This window comes from Oncorhynchus gorbuscha, linkage group LG15, assembly GCF_021184085.1.
Source record: "Oncorhynchus gorbuscha isolate QuinsamMale2020 ecotype Even-year linkage group LG15, OgorEven_v1.0, whole genome shotgun sequence".
NCBI classification, from domain to species: domain Eukaryota; kingdom Metazoa; phylum Chordata; class Actinopteri; order Salmoniformes; family Salmonidae; genus Oncorhynchus; species Oncorhynchus gorbuscha.
In genome coordinates this window covers 19,326,670-19,348,184 of record NC_060187.1, presented here as the reverse complement: position 1 = coordinate 19,348,184, position 21,515 = coordinate 19,326,670, and the positions used below count along the sequence as shown (strand labels likewise).

The 21,515-nt window shown below is 43.7% G+C and overlaps 1 protein-coding gene across 1 annotated transcript in view; it reads left to right on the top strand.

Moving 5' to 3' along the window:
• Nucleotides 1-4,930: 4,930 nt before the first annotated feature.
• LOC123996704 (PH domain leucine-rich repeat-containing protein phosphatase 1-like) overlaps nt 4,931-21,515 on the top strand; it is a 56,961-nt gene continuing 40,376 nt past the window's right edge. The window contains exon 1 of the mRNA XM_046300319.1: nt 4,931-7,018. Coding sequence (XP_046156275.1) covers nt 5,275-7,018 — 1,744 coding nt within the window. The 5' untranslated portion in view covers nt 4,931-5,274. The remainder of the gene's footprint in view (nt 7,019-21,515) is intronic.

Sequence of the window (21,515 nt, the reverse complement as noted above, 5' to 3'; positions counted from 1 at the left end):
ATCGTAAAAAATTAATGAAAACAAACATTTGCTTTTTGGTCCTAATATAAGGTTAGCAGTGTGTTTAAGGTTGGGATTATATTTAAAATCACATTTTAAGAAAATAAATTGTAGTAATAGGCCCCTGCCTTTATGACGTTGTGACCGTGACAACTCGTGGCGACTAGTCCCAACTTTTTTTAAATTTTTAACTTTTTTAACTGTTTTATTATTAATATCAAATCAATACATAAAGCACATGAGGGAACACAAGCATACATAGATTACAAACAATAGACAATCGCGCCAGGGGGTACAATATCACATTACAATTACACAAGGACCTTAAGGGACATGCATATACTTACAATTCTAACAGTTTTTTTTGTTAGTAGAGCAATTAACCGTCTTAAAATACAGTTCAATTTCTTTTTGTAGGGTACGAAAATGTAGTTTTCTGTTTGTAAATTTACATTTGTGTATATGAAATTTGGCCAAAAGAATAATGAAATTAATTACATATAAATTATTCCGCTTGTTTCTATTGTATGTCAAAAATCCAAACAGTACATCTCTCCACAATAGTGTAAAATCTTCATAGATGTGTTCAATTATAATCCTACTGATGTCTTGCCACAGTTTTCTTACATGCATACAATGCTAAAAAAGATGCAACACTGTTTCTGGGTGGTCATTACAAAAGGAGCAATTTGAGTTAATGTTTTCCTTAAACTTCTTCATATAGTGGTTGGCAGGATAATATTTATGAATAATTTTAAAGAAATTTTGTTAACAAGTAGGTATGTGTGTGGCAACATCCAAACTTTTTTCCAACAGATATTATCAATAAATCCATTCCAATAAGGCATGACAAGGTATAGATACAACATCCTGCTGAAACAAGGATCGTATCGCTCTGTTGTTGAATGGACCAAAAGAGAAACAAATATTTCCTACTGATGAGTCAACAGGGTCAACAGAAGGTAGGCTCTGAGGGTCAGCTCTTGACATGTTCCTGAATAACATAGCAACACCTGAGGGAATGGTATCTAAAACAATTGCAAAATCTTTAGGTGTTACAGGGACCTTGTAAAGTGCTAAGAATTCTTTATAACTGAGTAAAAGACCCTCTGCATTTACCAGTTGGCTCACCAATAGGATATTATTTCGGAACCAATATTCTAAAAACAGAGGTATTTTTATACAATATATCCCGATTATTCCATATATAATATCTGTGTGGATAAAATTGTGTTTATAAATTAAGGACCATGACAAGAGAACCTGCCAATGAAAAGCAGAAAGTTTCACTGGAACTTTGTCAATATTATAATTGCAAAACAACATGAAGTTAAGGCCACCAAAAGTAGAGAAGACATGATGAGGAATCAAATTCCAGATAGAAGTGGATCTTCTTATGAATTGTTTTATCCAATTGATCTTAAAAGTATTATTTAAAGTAGTAAAATCCAGAAAATTCAGTCCTCCATTCTCATAAGTGTTCATTACAACAGTTTTCCTAATGTAATGGGTACGGTTTCTCCAAAGAAAGTTGAAAAGCATCTGGTCTATCTCCTTGCTTATTTTATGGTCAAGATATAAAGATAGAGCACCATATGTTAGTCTAGAGATACCTTCAGCCTTGGTTATTAGGACTCTACCTTTTAAAGATAAGTCCCTCTGTAGCCATTGATTTAGTTTCTTCTGGAGTTTTTTAATGAGAGGGTTAAAATTTAGTAAGCCTCTAGACTTCTGATCCTTTGTAATGGTTATGCCTAAATATGTAAGTTCTTCTTTTACTGGAATACCATAATATGAAGGTGTCACACAATTTTTGACAGCCATGAGTTCACATTTCTTAATGTTAAGATATAGACCAGACGGAAAAGGATTGTAATCACATTTATCGATATGGGAATTTGGTTAGCGTCTTTCAGAAAAAGTGTAGTATCGTCAGCCAGCTGGCTTATAATAATTTCTTTACCAGCTATGGAAATACCTTGTACAGGACTATTTATTTAAAGAATTTGCAAGAAGTTGGGTGATACGGAGAGATAGGACAAACTTGCCTAATTCCTCTCTAACTCAAATCTAGGTGAGGTGCCATATTTCAATTTGATAGAGCTGTTACCATTTGCATAGAGAGTCTTAATAGCCTTACAGAAAAAATCCCCAAAGCCAAGTCTCTCAAGGGAGTGGAAGAGAAACTCTACTGTGTCAAATGCTTTATAAAAATCTAAAAATAATATGAAGCTATCCTCAGTTATTAGGTCTGAGTAGTCAAATACGTCTAATACTAGTCTGACATTGTTAGAAATGTCTGTTCCTCATGAAGCCAGACTGTGTTTCATCAATGATTGCATCCAGGACTTCTTTAATTATTTTTGCAAGTAGTGAGGCTAATATCTTTTAGTCATTATTAAGAAGACAAATTGGACGCCAGTTATCGATGAGCAGCACTTATTTTTTAGGTTTAGGTATCAGTGTTATTAACCCCTGACTCATTGTAGGAGGGAGAACATTGTTTTTAATACTCTCTAAAAATATTTCAAATAGGAAGGGAAAATAATTTGTAAAATTCTTATGTAGACCAGGCACAACTCTATGGAACGCGTTTTGGGTCTTTGCGTGTCAGAAAAGAAGCATGTCAAATAAGCTTGCTGACCAATCAGGACGCGCGTCGCGTAATCATTGAACATGTTCATGATTATTTTACGTAGATATTACACAATAATTACACTATCACTCGTATTTCATATGTCATAACGATTCTCCGATACGTATGCTATGACCCTGGTAAAGTCTTGTCTCGTGCACCTGCCGCTACTGCACGAGCGCAGACACACTTCCCCAAACTCTGGACCGTGCTGGTTAGAAAAAAGCTAGCTAGCTGATGGATGCAAACAATGTTCTTCCCCAAAAACATGGCAAAAGTACACAATCTGTTTCAGTAGCTATAGTTAGCTAGCTCACTATCTAGTTACGTGTCATCACCCAAAATACCCCTCATTTACAAGACAGTTCTTATTTGATTAATCGTGGTCGGACCCACCTATGTGAAGCTAGCCACAATCAGGATTAGCCACAATTGTGGAATTTGCGGTTCACCTTCAAAATAAAAGTATCTAATTGAAAGCGATACGAATGAATACAGATAATGTTCTTATATAAATTCAACAAAATACAATAATTAGTTAATTTGACAAAAATGTTTTAATCACACGGGTTGTATTCGACTTTAGAATTGCATTCGGGCATACTTATTTCACTGTATCAGTCTACTCTACTCAATGACACCCAGATAACATTAGTGTCATAGCTTTTATTGCGGGACCTGAAACCACTGTGAATTGAGACACGTTTATTGTACCAGTCAACCTACTATTTGTATTGAACACTATTCCAGAGGAAAAACAATATGACCTGGATGTTTTGGAGCCTGATAACTCTGAGGAGGACTATCATTGGGTAAGGCTGTACAGTGCAATATAAATGTCAATATGCACAATAGGCTGACTGGGTAGGTACATTCCACATGACGATAATATTTGCGTGAACTCTTCCCAGTTATTTTCTGTGGGAGTAGACTCATACTCCATTTCATTGCTCCACATTCCAACACTCCGACCATGTTTAAGATTATGTAGTCTAAATACGGCATGATTCCACCAATTGTAACCTTCTGCATTGCTTTCAAATATGGACTTTATTTTGAAGCCGAAACGCAAATTCCACTATTGTGGCTAGTTTCACAACACATAACCCTGTCGGGTCAAGTCATATTAGCCAGATGAAGCTAGCTGGCTGTTTATAACGTTTGTTTTGGGCAATATGGTTAAGTAGCTGGCTAGCTAGTGATTTCAATAGAAGAACAACAAGTAGCTACCTAGTAGCTACCTAGCTAGCAATGGATTCCTAAACCATTGCTAAGAATATTGAAAATGACTGCAGTTTCGACTGGTTATTGTTTTCAGGCTGGTTGCATTGGTGCTAGCTAACTACCCCAGAAGTTGCTCATAACATCTGTATCAAATATATTTGCAAACATTTTTGATCCTGGTCTAATTTCAAATGCTCACACAGACGTTTTCCCATTCGAACAAATAACCAACGCAGTATTGTACAGCTTTGACAGTAATGGTGGCGCTTGGCTTGCACATGCAAATTCAGCACACAACATTCTATAATAAAATAGTTATTTGACGTGTCAAATGAAAGCTTACTTAACGGTCAAATTGTGTTATTTGACGTGTATCTTTTGGACACGCAAAGCCCCAAACGGCGTTCCATACGTAACAACGTAGTCATAACGAAACTTTTATTCGGTCAAATAAGCCACACGTAGCAAATAAACCATTACATTTTATGTTAACCAAATTCGACACCCTCGTTGACCTCCATACAAAAACTGAGCGCCACCTGCTGGATAAGACATCTTTTGGGCCCAGTTATCCCATGGCGACTTTGACAAGCAAAACTCATGCCTACAAACACATCATCGGGTCTAACCGGCCTATCGCGCCGAACTACGCATGTGCAACCAGTCAAAATCAATGGCACTCCTATATAAAGTTATTTTGGACGAAAATGAAAACGTGTCAGTTTGTCACTTTCACGAGTTTGAAGTAATAACATGTTAAACTACTTAAAACATTGTCTCGAATGTATGTTGTGCCTTTCGATTTCGAGAAAATTAACAACTAAGGAATAACGTTTCACTTCTCTCATTGAATTCTCTAACCCCAAACCACGGCCTGGTCTGCTTGGTCTTCTTCGCAAGCGTTTCCTGAAGTGTTGTGACTCGGAGTTTAGAAACTATGTACTAAAATAATGTCGCTGCTAAAGGGAAAGTTAAATACAGAAAACTACATTTCCCAGAAGTCCATGTAGGGATCGGACGTCATCTCATAAATATAAATCTTTCGTGGGTGTAAGCAAATCTTCAAATCCCGCCAGCTTCATCAAATGCTTCACATATCTAATGAGCTTGACTGGCTGGTTTCATACCGCAGCAAAACATCCTCTATAATGGCGGTATCGATAGCAACCGAGCGGCATTGACCGGCGATTTCACCAGCAGCCAGCAAAATAAAACAAATTGCACGGCCTGGCTAGCTCTCTTGCTTTCTCCATTGCTAGCTGGAAAACGCAAGTGGAATAATGTATGTAACGAATAAACTGCAAGGGTACCTGCCGGAACTAACGTTGGCTAACTAGCTTTATTTCTTTGGAGTTCGTAGTGGTTGTTGCTACTGTTAGCTTGCTTGCTAACGTTAGCGCATTCACTTGCGGAAAATGGAAAGTGTGCGGATAGTGGCTGGGGAGAGGAGCCGATTGGAGGTGGATTCCCTGTCAACGTCAGTCGGAATATTTGACTCAGAAATTGGACAAATAAGAACTGGCAGCAAGTTTTTAAAGGCCAGTGGTGATGCACTCTTCCCCGCTGGAAAAATAACTGCGACGGGGGAAGATGATGGCGGGGGCGGGGAGACAAAACTCTTGGGACTTGCTACCACCTCCCTACTTCACATAGCGATACGGAACGGGATTTACCAAAACCAGGCTGCTAACGCCACCAGTAGTGCTGCCAATCTCAACATGACCACCGGTAAAACACCCAACATCTACAGCCTCGTATCGGTCAGCAGCACCAGCGTGAACTCGTTGTTGACCAGGAGACGGCGGCACAAGAGGAACCTCTCGGCCGCAGCTTCGACAACCTCAAGCCCACCCGCAGTCTCCTCCGTTGGGGGAGTGAGACCCACACTGTCCGCATCGTCTGTCAACAACACACTGAGCCTGGATAGAAAGACCTTGCTTCGGCAGAAGCAGGCGAAGCAGCTCCAGCCCAACGACAAGGCGTGGGTCCGAGCTGACCTCCAGCAGGGTTGTATCCACGTCCATGACCGACTCACGCCATCCTACCCCCGGGCGGTACTATGCACCGTGGACACCACCGCTGGGGAGATAGCGGCTCGTCTGGGGCAGCTTGGAGGTAAATGTGGAGGGATACTAAGAATGACTCGCAAAACAAGTGCTTATGTTGACCTGAACGGTAACTGCAATGGTAGCCATGGGCATATTGACTACCAACTTGGTGTGAATAAAAGTAACAATGTGAAGACCTCCTACCCGGGTTCTGTGATCTCCTACTCGGGGTCAGAGGAGAACCAACCAGTCTCTCCAATCAAGCGGCTTCATAGCAATAACAACCATGCTCAATATTACCTGGAAACAAATATATTACTTTCTGACTACAAGATACCAAGCACCTCTTCCTCTGAGGTTTATCTAAATGACAGTGAGGGTGCAGACATGGGCCTGAGTGGGGCCGACAGTTGTGGACTGTACTCAGGCTCAGACATGGAGAGTAGCACCTTTGATTTGAGCCCCGGTGGTCCGCGGCCCAGCCAACACCGGAACTCCCTCAGTGATGCTGCTGTCCTTGGGACAAACTCCTCAGTGCTCAGCCCAAACTTAGATTCCGCCACGGAGGAATTGGACCCGTTTGGGAGTTCCTCAGACGAGGTTGAGCTAGACCCTTCCCCGACACACACAGCCAGCATCCCCACTGTCACTCAGCAACAGACCCTGGAGGGGAAGTCCATGCACGTCCCCTCAACTGATGCCTGCAAAGCTCCTGACAACAGGCTATCAAAGTCAAACCAACTGGGAGACAAAACCGCTGCTGATGAAGGTGGAAAAACAGGTAGCACTGGAGGAGAACCCAGACTGATCAATCCCCTGTCAAGCTGTGTCAGTAACTCACTGGCCCTACCTCTGACTGGCAGAGCAGCTGTTGAGCGGGACCTGGTCGTTTCAGGGGAGCTGAGAGGGGTCCCGGGCCCAGAGAAAGCCTCCCCAGCACCGGCCCTCTTCGCCCAGCTGCACGGTGGAGCTATGAGGAGGCTGGAGGATGATGAGAAGCCTCTGCAGATGCAGAATGAGTACCTCTCTAATCTGGGCTATGGAGACCCGTGGCGGGTACAGGAAGAGGGTATGGACCCAGAAATAGGCTGTCTCATACGCTTCTACGCAGGTGAGTGTGACCTTAGAAAATGTTATTAATTTATTATTGTGACTATTAATGAATGATTATGTACTGGTTATAAATGTTTTATCTGTGGATTTTGTTATAACGTCCTCATGTAGGTTATTAAGTAGGCACCCTTCAAATAAAGTGTACCCGTATTTCTGTGTGGAAGGTGAGTGAGGATTGGGTGGGTCAGGTGACTGTTTCAGTGCTAAATAAGGACACAGCCAGGGTAAGCAGCTTCTAGTCAGATTCTCTAGGTTAGCTTAGCTTGGTGGTTCTCCCTTGGCCCCTGCACTGCTATCCCTGCCCTGGCTGTCAGTTTGATTGTGTTTGGGTAGTGCTCTGCCCATTATCATGCTGTCAACCCATTCTTAGTCCTACTAAAGTACTGTGTGACCATCCACTACAATGGCATTATGTTTGGTCAGTCGGATTGTCAAAACAAGAAGATGATTCAATTGTTCCAGCGGCCGGAGACAATAGCCTGCCTTGTGCCTCCGAACTGCCTACACGCTCCATCCCCCACGGGGAATGATGAATAGGCAGACACATTTGGAGGTAACAGGTGTGCTCATTTTCCATGATGCCCCAAGATCACAATGATTGTTAGGAAGCACTTTGGAAAAGTGTGTTATTGTTTTGGATGTTGTTGGAGGGAGGATGGAGCATATGGGCAGCAGGGATCAGTATGTTTTGAGGTTAACAATAAGTATATTTGTTTTTGACCATATCATCTCAGATCTAACCACAGGAATTCAGATGAAAAAAAACGAATCCCTAACAAACAAACCGCTTAGGTTTGATGTGGCCTAGAACAGAGATGGGCAACTTTGATGGGGGTGGGGGCCACAAAAAGAAATCAGAACTCATCATGTGGGGCCTTAGTGGCTCGCGGGTCTGCATACCTGCATCCATACCCACACATGCAGTCAGAGCTGGCTCTAGCTTTTTTGGGGTCTTTATGCAACAATTTGTTGGGGGGCTGTTGAAGTTTTAGAGTTAAAGGTTTTACTTTTACTCACCAATGTAACAGTGTGGTCAAAGGCTTATTACAGACTGGGTGGTTCAGTCCCTGAATACTGATTGTCTGGAAGCCGTGATATATAAAACCGTATACCATGGGTATGACAAAACATTTATTTTTACTTAGCTAATTACATTGGTAGCCAGGCACCTCAGGGGTTTGTGGTATATTTCGTTACATCGTGCATAAGAACAGCCCGAGCTGTGTTATGTTGGCCATATACCACACCCCTTCGGGCCTTATTGCTTAAGTAACTTATAGGTAACCAGATCATGAGTACAACTACTGTACAAACATAGTTATGTTTTTGTATTATTACATATTTATTAAAGATGTGCTATGCAGAAATCACTGCTATTTCCTGGTTGAAAAAATTTGAATAGTTTGCCTAACTTCAGTTTGTGATAAAACAAGCAAGTATAGTGTAAAGAATCATTGTACCATCTAAACCGCTGTGAAATATATTTTCCATAACCAAAACTGTAGTATTTTCAGCTGTTTGAAGCTGGTGTACAAAAATGAAAGTAAAATACGCAAAAACAAAACTTAAAAATAGGAAGCCTATAACAGATCTACCACTTCTTAGACTTGATTTTAATGAGTGACAGATCTATAACTCACATTTCTATGTGAATTTTGTCAAGTCGCCCAATAATTTATATATTGGAGCTTTGACTTACCCGGAAATATTATCTAAACTACCACAATGCACTATTTCTCAACATCATATGAAGGATATACTACCGAGTTCGTATGCTGGCGCGGTAGCTAGCTCAAGCTAGCTAACGTTAGCCGCTAGCATGTAATTTCATTCCAGACCAAATGTTTGCGGTGTTGGATTGTAGCTCACCAATCACATGAAGTGTGATGTAAACAGGAAGCAAATGGGTCACGTGCGGCCATGCAGCATTCTCTTCACAGACTTTGTGGATGTGTTATCATATGTAGTACATATGTTTTGTAAACTTTTCGTCATGTTCTCTGTGAAGTAGGCTGCGGGAGTTTTGTAATTTTTCCACCTTGTCTTAGTGCTAGCTGACAGACATCTGGAATATATGTGTACTGAACAAAAATATAAACTCAACATGGAACAAAATCAACGATTTTACTGAGTTAAAGTTCATATAAGGAAATCGGTCAATTGGAATAAATGAATTTGGCCCTAACCTATGGATTTCATATGACTGGGCAGGGGCACAACAATGTGTGGGCGGGCCTATCTCCCACCCACAGGGGATCCAGGCCCAGTCATTCATAATGAGTTTTTCCCCCCAAAAGTTTTTTTATTACAGATTTTCCCCCAAAAAAGTTTTTTTTATTACAGCCAGAAATACACCTCAGTTTCATCAGCTGTCCAGGTGGCTGTTCTCAGATGATCCGGCAGGTGAAGGAGCCGGATGTGGAGGTTCTGGGCTGGTGTCGTTATACATGGTCTGAGGTGGTGAGGCCAGTTGGACGTACTGCCAAATTCTCTAAAAATGACGCTGGCAACAGCTCTTGTGGAGGTTCCTTCAGTCAGCATGTCAATTGCGTGCACCCTCAAAATTGAGACGTCTGTGGCATTGTGTTGTGTGACCAAACTGCATATTTTAGAGTGGCCTTTTATTGTCCCAAGCACAAGGGCATCTGTGTAATGATCATGTCAGGTGGATGGATTATCTTGGCAAAGGAGAAATGCTCACTAAACAGGGATGTAAATGAATTTGTGCACAACTTTTGAGAGAATCTTTTTGTGTGTATGGAACATTTCTGCTATCTTTTATTTCAGCTCATGAAACATGGGACCAACACTACACGTTGCGTTTTATATTTGATTTCAGTATATTTTGGATTTCCTTGACTCTCCCTTGCCCTGCAAACCCAGCCTGCACTCTTTTAAAAGTTTTACGATCAATCTGTAAACCTGCTCTCTTTGTTTTTAGTCTGTGGTTATGTTTTGGTTGTGTTAGTTGTGTTCTAGCTGATCTAGTTTGTCGACCATAACCGTGGTGGTTGGATGGGTCCCAGCCATCAATGTGTAAGTTTCTGCGCTCTCTTTGCTTTGATCTGTAGTTATGCTTTAGTTGTGTTCTAGCTGGTCTCTAGTAGTTGGGCTCTAGCTTGCTGACCATAACCGTGGTGTTTGGCTAGGCTAATAGCTAATTGGTTAAATAGCTAGCTTGCGGACTAAGATGACTGTGTAACAGTATAACTTTAAACCGTCCCATCGCCCATACCCGGGCTCGAACAAGGGACCTTCTGCACACATCGTTACCCATCGCTCCACAAAAGCCGCGGCCCTTGCAGAGCAAGGGGAAACACTACTTCAAGGTCTCAGAGCCAGTGACGTCACCGATTGAAATGCTATTTAGCGCGCACCACCGCTAACTAGCTAGCTATTTCACATCCGTTACAACTGCATATAGCTAACATTCTTTGATAACTGGTTAGATGGCATTATGCATTTCCAAAACATTGGTTTACTTTAATGTAGCTGTAAAATAGGTGTTGATAGCAACTGGCTGACTCGTGTAGTACAAACAAAGTTAGCAGGCTAATAAGGCTAACGTTAGCAGGCTAATAAGGCTAACGTTAGCAGGCTAATAAGGCTAACGTTAGCAGGCTAATAAGGCTGACGATAGCAGGCTAATAAGGCTGACGATAGCAGGCTAATAAGGCTGACGTTAAGCAGGCGAATAAGGCTAACGTTAGCAGGCGAATAAGGCTAACGTTAGCAGGCGAATAAGGCTAACGTTAGCAGGCGAATAAGGCTAACGTTAGCAGGCGAATAAGGCTAACGTTAGCAGGCGAATATGGCTAACGTTAGCAGGCGAATAAGGCTGATGATAGCAGGCTAATAAGGCTGACGTTAAGCAGGCGAATAAGGCTAACGTTAGCAGGCGAATAAGGCTGACGTTAGCAGGCGAATAAGGCTGACGTTAGCAGGCGAATAAGGCTGACGTTAGCAGGCGAATAAGGCTGACGTTAGCAGGCAAGTTGGCAAGCAACCTTGCAAGTTTTATTTGTAATACATTCATAACGTATTTGCTTATAAGTTGGCAGAAAATGTAATTGAAAACATAAATCATGAGTGCAAATTATTTAGTTTAATTTGAAGTTATACATTACATATATATATGTAATGTACATTATAGGGAATAGGCTGGCTTATCGGGTCCTCTGTATTACATCATTCCCTGGAAATACATTTTCCAACATGACTTCCGGCATCCTTCAGAATTCTGATCGGTTTTATGTAATAACTCGAAAAATATAAAATTAGGTGTAAAAAATTAGGTGATAACTCGAAAAATATAAAATTAGGTGTAAAAATTAGGTGTAACTTTGATGCGTTTACTAATGCAAATCTATATATTACATGTGGTTACATTTATGCTGCCTACTCTATAATTTCCTGAAATTCTACACATTTTGCATGGTGCAGAGAGAAATGTATAGACTAACTACTCTTATGAAATTGTAGTAATTTAGCCGTGAAAAATGAGTAGTTTTTAATATGGTATGAGTGTGACTAACAAAATCAGTGCCCCCCCCCAACCAAGATTACTACAAGTTTAGATAGATTGGCAAATTATTCTAGCGGAAAGCTAAAAATGTTTTGCTGACATGGGCTAATTGAGTGACTATCAGTGACTGACATAACGAGAACTGCTGAATCACAACGGAATTTACAAATTGCACATTGGGTATTCTACTAAGAGTTAAGAGAGTTAAGACTTTTTTCTGTGTGGAAATTGATCCATGGGCCTACAAAAGGGGGTGGAGTTGCCCATCCCTGGCCTAGAATAACACTAGTAAAGGAGATGATCTGTTATGTGAAGGGATACATGGCTCCAGGTCTCCCCAGGGCAGGGATAGTCTACAGAGAGCTTTTGTACCTGTGTCTCTGTGTGAGAGGAGCTGGTATGGTGTGCAGGGGCCTGCATTGTGCAAGAATGTGGCGTGAGAGGAAAAAGGAGAAGCACTAGTATGATGGAGGAGAGAAGGGAAGTCTTGTAATCAGGAACATACTGTTTCAGAGAGATTTCTGGACTGAAGCTCTCCGTCTTTCTCTGTCATGCCACCCCTCTCATGCCACCCACTCTCTCTCTTTCTCATGCCACCCCCTCTCTCTCTCATGCCACCCCTCTCTCTTTCTCATGCCACCCCCTCTATCTTTCTCTCGTTCTCTCTCATGCCACCCCCTCTCTCTTTCTCTCGTTCTCTCTCATGCCACCCCCCCTCTCTTTCTCATGCCACCCCCTCTCTCTTTCTCTCGTTCTCTCTCATGCCACCCCCTCTCTCTTTCTCTCGTTCTTTCTCATGCCACCCCCTCTCTCTTTCTCATGCCACCCCCCCTCTCTTTCTCATGCCACCCCCTCTCTCTTTCTCTCGTTCTCTCTCATGCCACCCCCTCTCTCTTTCTCTCGTTCTTTCTCATGCCACCCCCCTCTCTCTTTCTCTCGTTCTCTCTCATGCCACCCCCTCTATCTTTCTCATGCCACCCCCTCTCTCTTTCTCTCGTTCTTTCTCATGCCACCCTCTCTCTCTCTCATGCCACCCCTCTCTCTCTCTCATGCCACCCCTCTATCTTTCTCATGCCACCCCCTCTATCTTTCTCTCGTTCTCTCTCATGCCACCCCCTCTCTCTTTCTCTCGTTCTCTCTCATGCCACCCCCCTCTCTTTCTCATGCCACCCCCTCTCTCTTTCTCTCGTTCTTTCTCATGCCACCCCCTCTCTCTTTCTCTCGTTCTCTCTCATGCCACCCCCTCTCTCTTTCTCTCGTTCTTTCTCATGCCACCCCCTCTCTCTTTCTCTCGTTCTCTCTCATGCCACCCCCTCTATCTTTCTCATGCCACCCCCTCTCTCTTTCTCTCGTTCTTTCTCATGCCACCCTCTCTCTCTCTCGTTCTCTCTCATGCCACCCCCTCTCTTTCTCTCGTTCTCTCTCATGCCACCCCCTCTCTCTCTCGTTCTCTCATGCCACCCCCTCTCTCTCTCGTTCTTTCTCATGCCACCCCCTCTCTCTTTCTCTCGTTCTCTCTCATGCCACCCCTCTCTCTTTCTCTCGTTCTCTCTCATGCCACCCCCTCTATCTTTCTCATGCCACCCCCTCTCTCTTTCTCTCGTTCTTCTCATGCCACCCCCCTCTCTCTTTCTCTCGTTCTCTCTCATGCCACCCCCTCTATCTTTCTCATGCCACCCCCTCTCTCTTTCTCTCGTTCTTTCTCATGCCACCCCCTCTCTTTCTCGTTCTCTCTCATGCCCCCCTCTCTCTTTCTCTCGTTCTCTCTCATGCCACCCCTCTCTCTTTCTCTCGTTCTCTCTCATGCCACCCCCTCTCTTTCTCTCGTTCTCTCATGCCACCCCCTCTCTCTTTCTCTCGTTCTCTCTCATGCCACCCCCTCTCTCTTTCTCTCGTTCTTTCTCATGCCACCCCCCCCTTTCTCATCTCTTTCTCTCGTTCTTTCTCATGCCACCCCTCTCTCTTTCTCTGTTCTTTCTCATGCCACCCCCTCTCTTTCTCTCGTTCTTTCTCATGCCACCCCCCCTCTTTCTCTCTTTTCTCATGCCACCCCCCCCTCTCTTTCTCATGCCACCCCTCTCTCTTTCTCTCGTTCTTTCTCATGCCACCCCCTCTCTTTCTCATGCCACCCCCTCTCTCTTTCTCTCGTCTCTCTCTCATGCCACCCCCTCTCTCTTTCTCTCGTTCTTTCTCATGCCACCCCCTCTCTTTCTCATGCCACCCCCTCTTTCTCTTTCTCATGCCACCCCTCTCTCTTTCTCTCGTTCTTTCTCATGCCACCCCCTCTCTCTTTCTCTCGTTCTTCTCATGCCACCCCTCTCTCTTTTCTCTCTCCCCCTCTCTCTTTCTCTCGTTCTTTCTCATGCCACCCCCTCTCTCTTTCTCTCGTTCTCTCTCATGCCACCCCCTCTCTTTCTCTCGTTCTTTCTCATGCCACCCCTCTCTCTTTCTCTCGTTCTCTCTCATGCCACCCCCCCTTTCTCTCGTTCTCTCACCCCCTCTCTCTTTCTCTCGTTCTTTCTCATGCCACCCCCCTCTCTTTCTCATCTCTCTTTCTCTCGTTCTCTCTCATGCCACCCCCTCTCTCTTTCTCTCGTTCTTTCTCATGCCACCCCCCTCTCTTTCTCATGCCACCCCCTCTCTCTTTCTCTCGTTCTTCTTTCTCATGCCACCCCCCTCTCTTTCTCATGCCACCCCCTCTCTCTTTCTCTCGTTCTCTCATGCCACCCCTCTCTCTTTCTCTCGTTCTTTCTCATGCCACCCCCCTCTCTTTCTTTCTCTCTCTCTTTCTCTCTTTCTCATGCCACACCCCTCTCTCTTTCTCTCGTTCTTTCTCATGCCACCCCCCCTCTCTCTTTCTCCGTTCTTTCTCATGCCACCCCCTCTCTCTTTCTCTCGTTCTCTCTCATGCCACCCCCCCTCTTTCTCTCTCTCTCTTTCTCTCGTTCTTTCTCATGCCACCCCCCTCTCTTTCTCTCTCTTTCTCTCGTTCTTTCTCATGCCACCCCCTCTCTCTTTCTCTCGTTCTTTCTCATGCCACCCCCTCTCTCTTTCTCTCTCTCATGCCACCTATCTTTCTCATGCCACCCTCTCTCTCTTTCTCTCGTTCTTTCTCATGCCACCCCCTCTCTTTCTCTCGTTCTCTCTCATGCCCTCTTTCTCTCTTTCTCATGCCACCCCCTCTCTCTTTCTCTCGTTCTCTCTCATGCCACCCCCTCTCTCTTTCTCTCGTTCTTCTCATGCCACCCCCCTCTCTCTTTCTCTCGTTCTTTCTCATGCCACCCCCCTCTCTTTCTCATGCCACCCCCTCTCTCTTTCTCTCGTTCTTTCTCATGCCACCCCCTCTCTCTTTCTCTCGTTCTTTCTCATGCCACCCCTCTCTCTTTCTCTCGTTCTTTCTCATGCCACCCCCTCTCTCTTTCTCTCGTTCTTTCTCATGCCACCCCCCCTCTCTTTCTCATGCCACCCCCTCTCTCTTTCTCTCGTTCTTTCTCATGCCACCCCCTCTCTTTCTCATCTCTCTCTTTTCTCGTTCTCTCTCATGCCACCCCCTCTCTCTTTCTCTCGTTCTTTCTCATGCCACCCCCCTCTCTTTCTCATGCCACCCCCTCTCTCTTTCTCTCGTTCTCTCTCATGCCACCCCCTCTCTCTTTCTCTCGTTCTTTCTCATGCCACCCCCCCTCTCTTTCTCTCTTTCTCTCATGCCACCCCCTCTCTCTTTCTCGTTTCTCTCATGCCACCCCCTCTCTCTTTCTCTCGTTCTTTCTCATGCCACCCCCTCTCTCTTTCTCTCGTTCTCTCTCATGCCATGCCACCCCTCTCTCTTTCTCTCGTTCTTTCTCATGCCACCCCCTCTCTCTTTCTCTCGTTCTTTCTCATGCCACCCCCCTCTCTTTCTCTCTTTCTTTCTCATGCCACCCCCTCTCTCTTTCTCTCGTTCTCATGCCACCCCCCTCTCTTTCTCTCGTTCTTTCTCATGCCACCCCCTCTCTCTTTCTCTCGTTCTTTCTCATGCCACCCCCTCTCTTCTCCCCCTCTCTCTTTCTCTCGTTCTTTCTCATGCCACCCCCTCTCTTTCTCATGCCACCCCCTCTCTCTTTCTCTTGTTCTCTCTCATGCCACCCCCTCTCTCTTTCTCTCGTTCTTTCTCATGCCACCCCCTCTCTTTCTCATGCCACCCCTCTCTCTTTCTCTCGTTCTTTCTCATGCCACCCCCCCTCTCTTTCTCATGCCACCCCCTCTCTCTTTCTCTCGTTCTCTCTCATGCCACCCCCTCTCTCTTTCTCTCGTTCTTTCTCATGCCACCCCCTCTCTCTTTCTCTCGTTCTCTCTCATGCCACCCCCTCTCTCTTTCTCTCGTTCTCTCTCATGCCACCCCCTCTCTCTTTCTCTCGTTCTTTCTCATGCCACCCCTCTCTCTTTCTCTCGTTCTCTCTCATGCCACCCCCTCTCTCTTTCTCTCGTTCTTTCTCATGCCACCCCTCTCTCTTTCTCTCGTTCTTTCTCATGCCACCCCCTCTCTCTTTCTCTCGTTCTCTCTCATGCCACCCCCTCTATCTTTCTCATGCCACCCCCTCTCTCTTTCTCTCGTTCTTTCTCATGCCACCCCCTCTCTCTTTCTCTCGTTCTCTCTCATGCCACCCCCTCTCTCTTTCTCTCGTTCTCTCTCATGCCACCCCCTCTCTCTTTCTCTCGTTCTTTCTCATGCCACCCCCTCTCTCTTTCTCTCGTTCTCTCTCATGCCACCCCCTCTCTCTTTCTCTCGTTCTTTCTCATGCCACCCCCTCTCTCTTTCTCTCGTTCTCTCTCATGCCACCGCCTCTCTATTTATTTCTCTCTTTGCCAGCCAAGTACCCATTCATTAAATTCAGAAAGTATCCATTCAGTTAGAGGCAATCTGCAGTTTTTAGACTTATACATTAGTCAAATATTCCTATTGATTTTTTAAGAATATAATTTATAAATTTCTCATACGCTTAGTACAACTGTCACTAAACCACAACCCAAAATATAAGCTTGGTTTACTCTGTTTGTAAATGTAAACAACCACTGTATCGCCTCAAAGCATGGTTTAAACAATCATTTTGGATACATACTATAGTTCTGTCTATGAATGTAAGAGTGGTTCGATTTCTCCAGGCCATCCCTCAGCTTTTTACCAAGACGGGGTGGTCACTTTTTCAACTGCAGATTAACCTTGTAAAGGACTCTTAATCATTCATGTTACAGTTACAACCAGTTGACGAACTAGGATGGGGTGGCGAGAGCAAAAATTGCACTTGATTCATAGGGGTTACTTCAGTAACCTCCGGTAGCAGCTTGATGCGGTTGTAATAAACAGAGCGGATTCTGTTTTCTTTCAAAAAATGTCGCTCAATCTTTTGAACCATTTAGGCTAAACAATATTATGATCCCATCACTGAAAGATAACACTCGCAGGAACACGTACAGTGGGGCAAAAAAAGTATTTAGTCAGACACCAATTGTGCAAGTTCTCCCACTTAAAAAGATGAGAGGTCTGTAATTTCCATCATAGGTACACTTCAACTATGACAGACGAATGAGGGAAAAAAATCCAGAAAATCACATTGTAGGATTTTTAATTAATTTATTTGCAAATTATGGTGGAAAATAAGTATTTGGTCAATAACAAAAGTTTATCTCAATACTTTGTTATATACCCTTTGTTGGCAATGACAGAGGTCAAATGTTTTCTGTAAGTCTTCAAGGTTTTCACACGCTGCTGCTGGTATTTTGGCCCATTCCTCCATGCAGATCTCCTCTACAGCAGTGATGTTTTGGGGCTGTTGCTGGGCAACACAGACTTTCAACTCCCTCCAAAGATTTTCTATGGGGTTAAGATCTGCAGACTGGCTAGGCCATTCCAGGACCTTGAAATGCTTCTTACGAAGCCACTCCTTTGTTGCCCGGGCGGTGTGTTTGGGATAATTGTCATGCTGAAAGACCCAGCCATGTTTCATCTTCAATGCCCTTGCTGATGGAAGGAGGTTTTCACTCAAAATCTCACGATACATGGCCCCATTCATTATTTTCTTTACACGGATCAGTCGTCCTGGTCCCTTTGCAGAAAAACAGTCCCAAAGCATGATGTTTCCACCCCCATGCTTCACAGTAGGTATGGTGTTCTTTGGATGCAACTCAGCATTCTTTGTCCTCCAAACACAACGAGTTGAGTTTTTACCAAAAATTTATATTTTGTTTTCATCTGACCATATGACTTTCTCCCAACCTTCTTCTGGATCATCCAAATGCTCTCTAGCAAACTTCAGACGGGCCTGGACATGTACTGGCTTAAGCAGGGGGACACGTCTGGCACTGCAGGATTTGAGTCCCTGGCGGCGTAGTTTGTTACTGATGGTAGGCTTTGTTACTTTGGTCCCAGCTCTCTGCAGGTCATTCACTAGGTCCCCCCGTGTGGTTCTGGGATTTTTGCTCACCGTTCTTGTGATAATTTTGACCCCACAGGGTGAGATCTTGCGTGGAGCCCCAGCTCGAGGGAGATTATCAGTGGTCGTGTATGCGTGTATGTCTTTCATTTCCTAATAATTGCTCCCACAGTTGATTTCTTCAAACCAAGCTGATTACCTATTGCAGATTCAGTCTTCCCAGCCTGGTGCAGGTCTACAATTTTGTTTCTGGTGTCCTTTGGTCTTGGCCATAGTGGAGTTTGGAGTGTGACTGTTTGAGATTGTGGACAGGTGTCTTTTATACTGATAACAATTTCATCAGGTGCCATTAATACAGGTAACTAGTGGAGGACAGAGGAGCCCCTTAAATAAATACTTATTTTCCACCATAATTTGCAGATAAATTCATTAAAAATCCTACAATGTGATTTTCTGGATTTTTTTCCTTCTCATTTTGTCTGTCATAGTGTACGTGTGATGAAAATTACAGGCCTCATCTTTTTAAGTGGGAGAACTTGCACAATTGGTGGCTGACTAAATACTTTTTTGCCCCACTGTATGTGTCTGTTTCCCTCTACAATGTCCACAAGCTGCACAGAACTCATTCAACCAGACACTAAATCAGACTGGGGTAGATTATCAATGATGATGTTCTTTTCTACACAGAAGATCATACAACATTCCCAGTACCTTTCTGATGCGTTTCAGTCACTTCAAACCACACTTCCTTCATATTGAAATACTGTCAAAAGTATTGTCAGACTGATTTGTATTAGACTGTCACATCTCCAATTAAAAAAGTAAACATTGGCAGTTGATTACGTCCCACTTTTTACATTGTGTGTGGGTCTCGAAAAAATGTATATAAAAATGGGGTCACGGACCTCATCTTTGGGATCCCCTCCCCTGCTTTACATTGCTGTTGTTGTTAACGGCCTGTTGTAAGTTTGTACACACTAGCCTATAGCAATGTTGGAAGATGCCCGTTTGTTATGAAATGTATATTAGTGATCAATAGTTACAGATCGCAACATAATTTTTGGCTCCAAGTAAGAAGGCTATTTTTGCTGCAGTTGGCTGCGTTAGCTAGCGCTAGTCAGCTGTACCTGCGCCAAAACTCTGGTATTTTTCATCCAATTATAGCTCGTTCTTCATCTTCTTTTTAAATAGTGAGCCAACATGTTTTCAGCACTTTTATTTCCCTGACTTCCCAAAAGGAGTTTCTCGTGCTTTCTCTTGTCTCTCTGCAGCAGACATATAGTGAGCAATATGTTTGGAATATCAAATCGCAATAAAATCCCAGTATCGAATCGCAGTACATATCGAATCACAATGCATATCATTCCTGCACCTAAGTATCGTGATATCATATCATTAGGTCCCTGGCTATTCCCAGCCCTAGTTTATGTAAATGTATTGGGGTGTGAAACTGGGAATGCTTTCTCCTTTCAGGGTGGGTTCTGGCATCTGTCTGGGAGTGTCAAGGCTATTCAAGACAAGGAGTTGATCTATTTTTAGACTACATGTGGAAATAATTGAAGGAGACTTGGGTACTCAGGTTTTGCATTGTGTGTAAGGTAAGAGTTGTGTTGCCTAGGGCTGTTCATCCTTGGCAGTCAGAGGAGTCTGAGTCAGCACATTCTGAGTGCCCCCTGGAAAAGGCATGTTGGGGACACACACACACACACGCTTTGCTGACAAGGAGAGAACAGTGAGCTGTGCAGAACTCAAATTTCACCTCCTCAGTGTTGATCTACCTGCGACAGCAGACAGTATACAGTATGCTTGCCCGCCTGGCTCCCTTTCAGCTGAGAACTGCATTACCCAGAGGTCACTGGCGCTCTGTCTCTGTTCCTCCCCAAGGTAACGGCTCTAGCTCCACTACCCAGCCCAGCAGCTAGGACTGTGACCACCATGGAATTTTGGATGAGGGTTAATGGCCAGCCAAATGACTGCAGTCACCGTAAAAACCACTCAACACACATTTTTAACTCTGCTCTGCTCCTGACTGCATGTGCTGTCATAAAAATAGAATGAATAGAACGGGTGGACTGGTGGCCATCGCAAGAAAAAGCAGGAAGTAAAGCAAGAAGTGTACCCATCAATATGTGCTGTGATTTGTTGATTCAACTCAACTGACATTACAAAAATACATTTCCTTGCAAGAGCCAAATCAGTTAGCATAATTTAAATGAACATTCTACATTACCATATACATTATTTCATCACAATACCAGGCGAGTGTGCCCATTAGTTTACCAGTGAAACTGCCCGACCATCCCGTCTTCAGTCAGGTGTTTGTTCCCAAAAACTAAAATCCTACAAAAAATGGTTATGACGGTAATTATATTTTTATGATGTTCTTCCACCATAACTGTTGGTTACACAGTTCTATGGTAATTGTCCCAGCCCTACCAGAAGCTGGGCTTCTCTGCCCCTCTCAGACAGCCCTGTATCCCCCTTGTGGTTGTGGATCTTTACTCCCCTTAGCAACGTGGGTGGATTTACATGTGCTAGCATTGTTTTAATAGTATTGGATTGCACAAAAACAGTCTGTGGGAAACCGGAAGTTAAAAACAACTCCATTTCAACTTACTGTGCCGGTGGCCAGGACGGATGGTCATTATGACAGGGAATTTGAGACAAAATATCTAAAGGATTGTATTATTAAACAGACTTTCCAAACGTGGGCCTGTTTACCTCAAAATTAAAGTCCCACACAAGTTATTCCCTTTTTGTCCACATATGACACGCATGCATTACTTTTATTTTGAGGTAAGGAGGGAGGAGGTGGGTCTACAACAGACCCACGTTTGGAAAGTATGTTTAATAATACAATCCTTTAGATATTTTGTCTCAAATTCCCTTCGTCATAATGACCATCCTGCCTACCGGCACAGTAAGTTGAAATTGAATTTTATTTCATTTCTGGCTTCGCACGGACTGTTTTTGTGCAATCCAGGACAATTTAAAAGCAACGCTTTCGAATGTAAATCCACCTGCGTTGCTATAAACGCCTACTCCCCTGGCTGTGGTTTAACTTGACAACCCCACACACCCAAAGCTTCCTTGTACTTCTGTCTGTATAACCATAGAAAGATGGAAAGAAGGTGTCAATCATTTGAGTGTGAAAATAAAGTTAGTTATGGAGTTTAATGTTCATGTTGTGGACACACTAGAAGTTGATGTGTATGTGTTGTTGAGAATGGAAATCCATGGACAGTCCTTGGAGACTAGGCTTGTAGGGGACAGTTATTTGAGGCATGTGTGACTGAAAGGGTGGGCTGTCTTCTGGATGTCGAAGGTCAAACACAGACAGGACATTGGATAAGAGTTAGGATGTTTGGGATGCCTTTAGAAGATTCTTGGACATAAGGGAAGGGCGAGGACAACAGAAGTGCTAAGAATGTCTACTCCGTCCGACTCTGTCTCAGACAGGAAGTGGTCATGGGGGACAGGATGTTGCTCTGAGGAATGGGCGGAAGGAAAGGGCGTACATGTATACATACATTGTGTGTGTGTGCATTAGCACAGACTATGTT